At 40.2% G+C, this 6,401-nt stretch overlaps 1 protein-coding gene across 1 annotated transcript in view; it reads left to right on the forward strand.

Annotated features, from left to right (window-relative positions):
* Xkr4 (XK related 4) overlaps window positions 1–6,401 on the forward strand; it is a 375,245-nt gene that overhangs the window by 230,014 nt on the left and 138,830 nt on the right. The window contains exon 2 of the mRNA XM_090338826.1: window positions 3,867–4,066. Coding sequence (XP_090194952.1) covers window positions 3,867–4,066 — 200 coding nt within the window. The remainder of the gene's footprint in view (window positions 1–3,866; window positions 4,067–6,401) is intronic.

Raw genomic sequence — 6,401 nt, forward strand, 5'->3', positions numbered from 1 at the left:
TGATAGGTAAGTGATCTATGCTAGAAGAAAGAAAGAAGGAAAGAAAGACAGAGAGAGAAAGAGAGAGAGGAGAGAGAGAGAGAGAGAGAGAGAGAGAGAGAGAGAGAGAGAGAGAGAGAGAGAGAGAGAGAGAGGATGGCCTACAGACTTTGCATTCCTGAGACAATACACCCCTCACATCTTGAAACTCAAGATGATCCTCCAGAATTAAAGGGAGGACCTGAAGTTTAGGCTATTATTGCTACCATCCCTTTAACTCCTCAATAAAATATACAACAGATTTTTTATAATCTGTTTATTCTCTGCTCCTTAGATACTTTCTATACATTATCTTATCTTTTCTCATCTCTTAAATTCTAACAGAAAAGAAATCTAACCCTCACAAAACCCTGGGTACCACATACACAAAAAAAGCCAGAAGTGGTACTGTGGCTCAAGCGGTAGATCATTAGCCTTGAGAAAGCCCAAGGACAGTGTCCAGGCCCTGAAGTTCAAGTCCCAGGACTGGCAAAAAATGAAAGAAGAAAGAAAGAAAGAAAGAAAGAAAGAAAGAAAGAAAGAAAGAGAGAGAGAGAGAGAGAGAGAGAGAGAGAGAGAAGGAAGGAAGGAAGGAAGGAAGGAAGGAAGGAAGGAAGGAAGGAAGGAAGAAAGAAAGAAAGAAAGAAAGAAAGAAAGAAAGAAAGAAAGAAAGAAAGAAAGAAAAAATGAACCATAGTATGGGTGATATGCAGTCTGAGTACTTTTCTTCACTGGCTTACTGGCTTATGGGGTCAGGAATTTCTGGTTAATGGCTGGAATCTTATTGGTGAGCAGTTTCTTGTTATACTCTTTTTAAGGCAGACCTGTAAAGAAGTTGTTCTGTGTACAAGTCTTTCTCTTAAGCAAAGATTTGGACAATGTATTTATTTATTATTTAGTTTTTTACTTACCTACTCACTTGTTTATTTTGTGCTGGGCTTGAACTCAGGTCCTGATCACTGTCTCTGAGCTATTTTGTTCAAGGCTAGTGCTCTGCTAGGTGAGCCTCAACTTGTGGCTTTGGCATGATTAGTTGGAAATGAGTGTCACTGACTTGACTGCGAGGCTGTTTTGGAACCACAATCCTCCAATCTCAGCCTTCTGAGTAGCTAGGATTGCAGGCATGAGCTACGGGTGCCTGGGTAGGCATTTCGTTTAATTTTTTACTTGTTTATTTTTGGTCTAGGATCTGAAATCAGAGCCTTGTGGCACTTTACCACCTGAACCATGTCTCTAACCATGATACAGGCATTTGGAAATTCAATTAAAAGGATGAACCTTGATGACATTATGCTAAAGAAATAAGCTAGTCACAAAAGAACATATATTGTGTGATTCACTTATATGTGATTTATGGGGAGGGGGTTAAATTTATAGAGACAGAAAGTAGGACACTGGTTATAGGGGTAGGGAAACAGGGAAGGAGGAGCCATTGTTTAGTGGGGGCCAAGGCCAGCCTTATATAACAAAAGGACTTCTGGAGATGGATGCTGATAAATGCCCTCAGAGTCACAGATGCATATGCTTGAAATGGTTAAGATGGCAAATTTTACACAATGTATATTTTATCACAATTAAACAAGAAAAGTCTTCATCCAAGACCTGAAAATAGCATTTTTTATTTTCCTTGATATAATAGTGCTTAAAATCTTTATGCGCATTATTGGAGGGTTTGATTTTGTGTCTTATAAAAAGAAGCTTTATGAAACAAAACACTTGTTTTCTTCCATGGAAAGGAGCTTGACACCAGAACCAAAACTAGGTTGGCAGAGTTCACAGTGCCAGAAAAAGAAAACTTTTTATTGTGCCAGTAGCATTCACATCCCTGTGGGCAATAGACCTGGGGGCTCTTTCTGTAGCTCTTTAAACTGTGGCAGCAAAGAGCTGCAAGTATTATATCCCCACCACACCCCCAGGTAAGAAGTGGCAATAACATAGCTCCAGGAGGCTTCTGTGGAGGTTATACTGTCTTTGTACAAGCCATGGAAGTCCTGGATTTAAAACTTCTATGGTAATTGAAAACTTCTATGGTAATATGTGCATTCATGCACTTACTTGATCACTCCAAGTACAAAGGCTACTCAGGCTATCTTTATGATACATCCCAGCTCTGGGACCTTCTGACCACCAGGACCTCTGGCTGATCCTTGCAATAGTATGTGACCTAAAGCACCTACTCTTCCTATTTACTTCCTCTCTGCCACGCTGCCTTCTATTTTCCATATAGTAACCAGTGATGGTAAAACATTGGTCATATCCTATCTTTTTCTATTCAAAATTCTCCAATGAGTTTGCATTGCCTTCAGGAAACTATAAAATTGTAAATATTGCATGCATTCAAGATATACTCATTACATGAGTAAAGGAACAAACCATTTGAGAACCTATTAATCAACTGAGTTAGGGGGCTGGGAGTTTGGCCTAGTGGTAGAGTGCTTGCCTAGCATGCACAAAGACCAAGGTTTGATTCCTTGGTACCACATACATAGAAAAAGCAGGAAGTAGAGCTGAGGCTTAAGTGGTAGAGCTCTAGCCTTGAGAAAGCCCAAGGACTGGCAAAAAAAAAAAAACTGAGTTAGACACAATCTCCAGATTTAGAACCTCAGAACCTCCAGGTTGTATTAGGAGAGATAATGAATTTCCATTAGTTAACCACCAGTTTATAGTATTTTATTGAGTAGCCATGGGCAATTACAATATCAACAAGTAGAGTACTGGCCTGAGCAACATTTGGTGATGACTGAACTGAGAATGTAAATTTCTAATTGAGTTTGCCAGTCAAAGTAGCAGGAGAGGCTATTCCCATAGCAGAACGGAGGTTAGAGGCAGCAGTTCACAATGGGCTAGCAGAAAACATGTCCATGGAGGCAAGGTGAGAACAGTGGAGCTGACTATTAAAAATCTCTGTAAGTGCTTGACCTGGCATGGATGGTTCATGATCCTCCTTTTTATACTTCTTGCTGGGATGACAGAACTGTACCACGAGTACCATCTATTGGTTGACCTGTGGTCTGATGGCTTCTTTGCCTAGACAGGCCTCAATTCACCATTTTGGTGATTAGCACCTCCTTAGTAACTAGAATGACAGTTGAGAGCCACCTTGCTCAGAAATAACAAGATTTTCTTAAAGTCATATGGAGATATTACCCATGATGTCCCTCAAAAACAGCTGGTGATGGGTTGATTCAGGTGATAGAGTGATTACCTAGAAAACATGAAACCCTGAGTTCAACCCTCATAGAACCAAAAGAAAAGAAAGACATAGGGAGAGTGTAAAAGCACATGCATGTTTGTATTGAGATATACGCTGTGTCCTAGGAGAAAAATCCACCTCATGGTTACTTGTGTGCACAAAGGTAGTCTGGAAAGAAAGAATGTATGTGTGTTTGGTTTTCTTTTGTCTCCTATTGTGCCAAGGCTTGAACTTAAGGCTGAGCAATGTCCTTGAGCACTTTTATTTTTATATAAGTGGTTTACTGAAGATAAACATTTCTACCCAGGCTGGCTTTGAACTCTGATCCTCAGATCTCAGCCTCCTGAATAGCTAGGATTACAGGCATGAGCCACAAGAACACAGTTTTGTATGTGAACTTTTTAAAGTAGCAAGCCCTTTCCAATCTGGGTGCTCATCAGACTTCCCCTCTGTCACATGGAAATTTACAGAATGCTTTGAATGAAGATTTAAATTGCAATACTCTTGAAAGCGTATCCTTGTAATACAGCTAACTGGGGCTCTCAGTGAGATGCCACCAAGTTTATCATGTCCTCTGTGAGCCTGCCTAATGTGCCTTGCTAAACAGACTTTTATCTACAAATAATCACTCATCTCTTTCCTGTTTTCTTTCTAGGTATTTCCACACAATATACTTAGGTATTCGGAGCCGACAGAGTGGGGAGAATGACAGATGGAGGTTTTACTGGAAAATGGTGTATGAGTATGCCGATGTGAGTATGCTGCATTTGCTAGCCACCTTTCTGGAAAGTGCTCCACAGCTGGTCCTGCAGCTCTGCATTATCGTACAGACCCATAGCTTACAGGCCCTCCAAGGTAAGGGCTTGCAATTTGGTTTCTGAATTGGGGGAAAACTTGAATGACTACTTTTGTCCCAATCCAAGGATTGTTGACACAGGCTTGCTGTATGTCTGCTGCCTAACACATGATTTGTGAATGAATGATGCATGTGATTTTCTTCACCAGCACTTGTTCTGGAGAATTGATAGAAAATGTATGTCTGCCCTCCAGATACCCTCTTACTGGGGAATTAAAAAAAAACATGCTTTATGATTTCACATTTGGTCAATATGGACATAGAGTCAAGGCTTCCTGGGTTTTATGATGGAATAATTTTCAAAAGTTACAAAGACAGCAATATATAATCCCTCCCATTTCTTCATTTTGGTATTAAGAAATGGAAAGAGAGCCAGGTAACCAATAAATAGATGACATCTGTATTCCTAGCTCTTCTGGAGGTTAAATTTTGGAGAATGGTGATTTAAAGTCAACCAAGTGAAAAAGTGAATGAGACCCTACCTCATCCAATATAAAGGGGTATTGGTTATATGAGACTGTCATCCAAGACATGCAAGAAATATAAACTGGAAGATTGCACCCCAGGCTTGCTTGGGAAGAAATGATGTCCTTATCAAATCTAATGAAGGCAAAAAGGGCTGGAGGCATGGTTCTAGTGGTTGAGAATCTGCCCAGCCAACAAAAGAAAGACAATGAGAGATTTGAAAGAAATTGCAAGGATTATTCTAACATTAAAAATAGAAGATAATATGGAAAAATATCTATATTTAACAATATATTGACATGCTACAGCCTTATGAAATGTATACTATTATTAGATGAATATTTTCTTGTTGATTTGTTGTTTGGTCATTCATCAGTGAAAGTGGAATAGAGTTGCCAGCCCATGCTAATCCAGTTCATTTGAGAAAAAGGGCAAAGCCAAGCACTCATGGTTTACACTTGTAATCCCAGGCTACTCTGGAGGCTAAAATATAGAGGGTCACAAGGCTAGCCTGGGCAGCAAAGTCCAGTAAACTTAACATCCAAAATGACAAGCAAAAAGCTAGTCTGGGGCCAGAAGTTTGGCCTAGTCGTAAAGTGCTTCCCTAGTATGCATGAAGACCGGGGTCTGATTCCTCAGTACCACATACATAGAAAAAAGCCAGAAGTGATGCTGTGGCTCAAGTGGTAGATCTCTAGCCTTGAGAAAGCCCAACAACATTGCTCAGTCCCTGAGTTTGAGTCCCAGGACTGGCAAATATAAAGCTGGGCTGGAGGGATGTCTCAAGTTGTAGAGTACCAGAGTAGCAAGCAAGCTGGAACATGAAGCCCTGGGTATCAGCACCAAAAAAAGGAAGGAAAAAAAATAAACAAGTAGCAAGAACATTAGTCAAACTTGTGGTTAGTGAGGTAATAAATGGGCATGAGGAAGATGGTAAGAGGCCATTTCTAAATAAAGTGTTTCCTGGTTATTTGTCAGTCCTGTAACTAGAGTGTGGATACTGAGTTGTATAGTGTTGTGGCATGCTTCTTTTATGGAGATCTCAGCAGAGCCCTGTAAGAAGCTATGTGGACACTCATGGCTGCATCTCCCATCATCCTCCACTATGACACTTGAGCTGGCTGATGGATGGAGTCTATAATGCCCTCATAACTTATTCTGAATATGTGAGCTTTCTCTGGGTGTCTTAATTTGAAAGTAAAGGTCATAGAAGTTTCTATACAAAACAGAAGAAAGGGCTGCACATATAAAAAACTTGCTCTACTTTAAGGAAGTTAGAGTGGATTCTGAGCCAAATATACATATAATACCGGGCAAATGTTTGAATGAAGATTCCAATGAAATCAAAGGCAATATCCAATTAAAATTACCTTATAATATCTATGCCTGCGCTTAGCGTAGCTTACTTCAAGCCAGGCACAGTGGCTCATGCATGTAATCTAAGCTACTCAGGAGGCTGAGATCTGAGGATCATGGCTCAAAACTAGCCCAGGCACTTAAAGTCCCTGAGACTCTTACCTCCCACTAACCATTAGAAAACCGGAACTGACACTGTGGCTCAAAGGGTAGGGCAGTAGCTTTGAGCTGAAGAGCTCACAGACAATGCCCAGGCCCAGAATTCAAGCCCCCATGACTGGAAAAATTAAAAAATTAAAAAAACACCACCCCTCCTATACTACCCCTCCCAAGTGCAAGGTATATACTACAGGCATCAGGAATTCTTTAGAAGAGAAAAACTTAAGATCAAAGGTAAAGGGCCCAAACTTACCAAGGATCTCTACTGGTTTTCTAAAAGACCTATAATATCATAGAGAAGATAATGGACATAAAGGAAAAAAGGCAAAAAAAAGTCTAAGAAAATGAAACCAC

Source organism: Megascapheus bottae, chromosome 9 (genome assembly GCF_031878675.1).
Source record: "Megascapheus bottae isolate mThoBot1 chromosome 9, mThoBot2.hap1, whole genome shotgun sequence".
Lineage (NCBI taxonomy): Eukaryota > Metazoa > Chordata > Mammalia > Rodentia > Geomyidae > Megascapheus > Megascapheus bottae.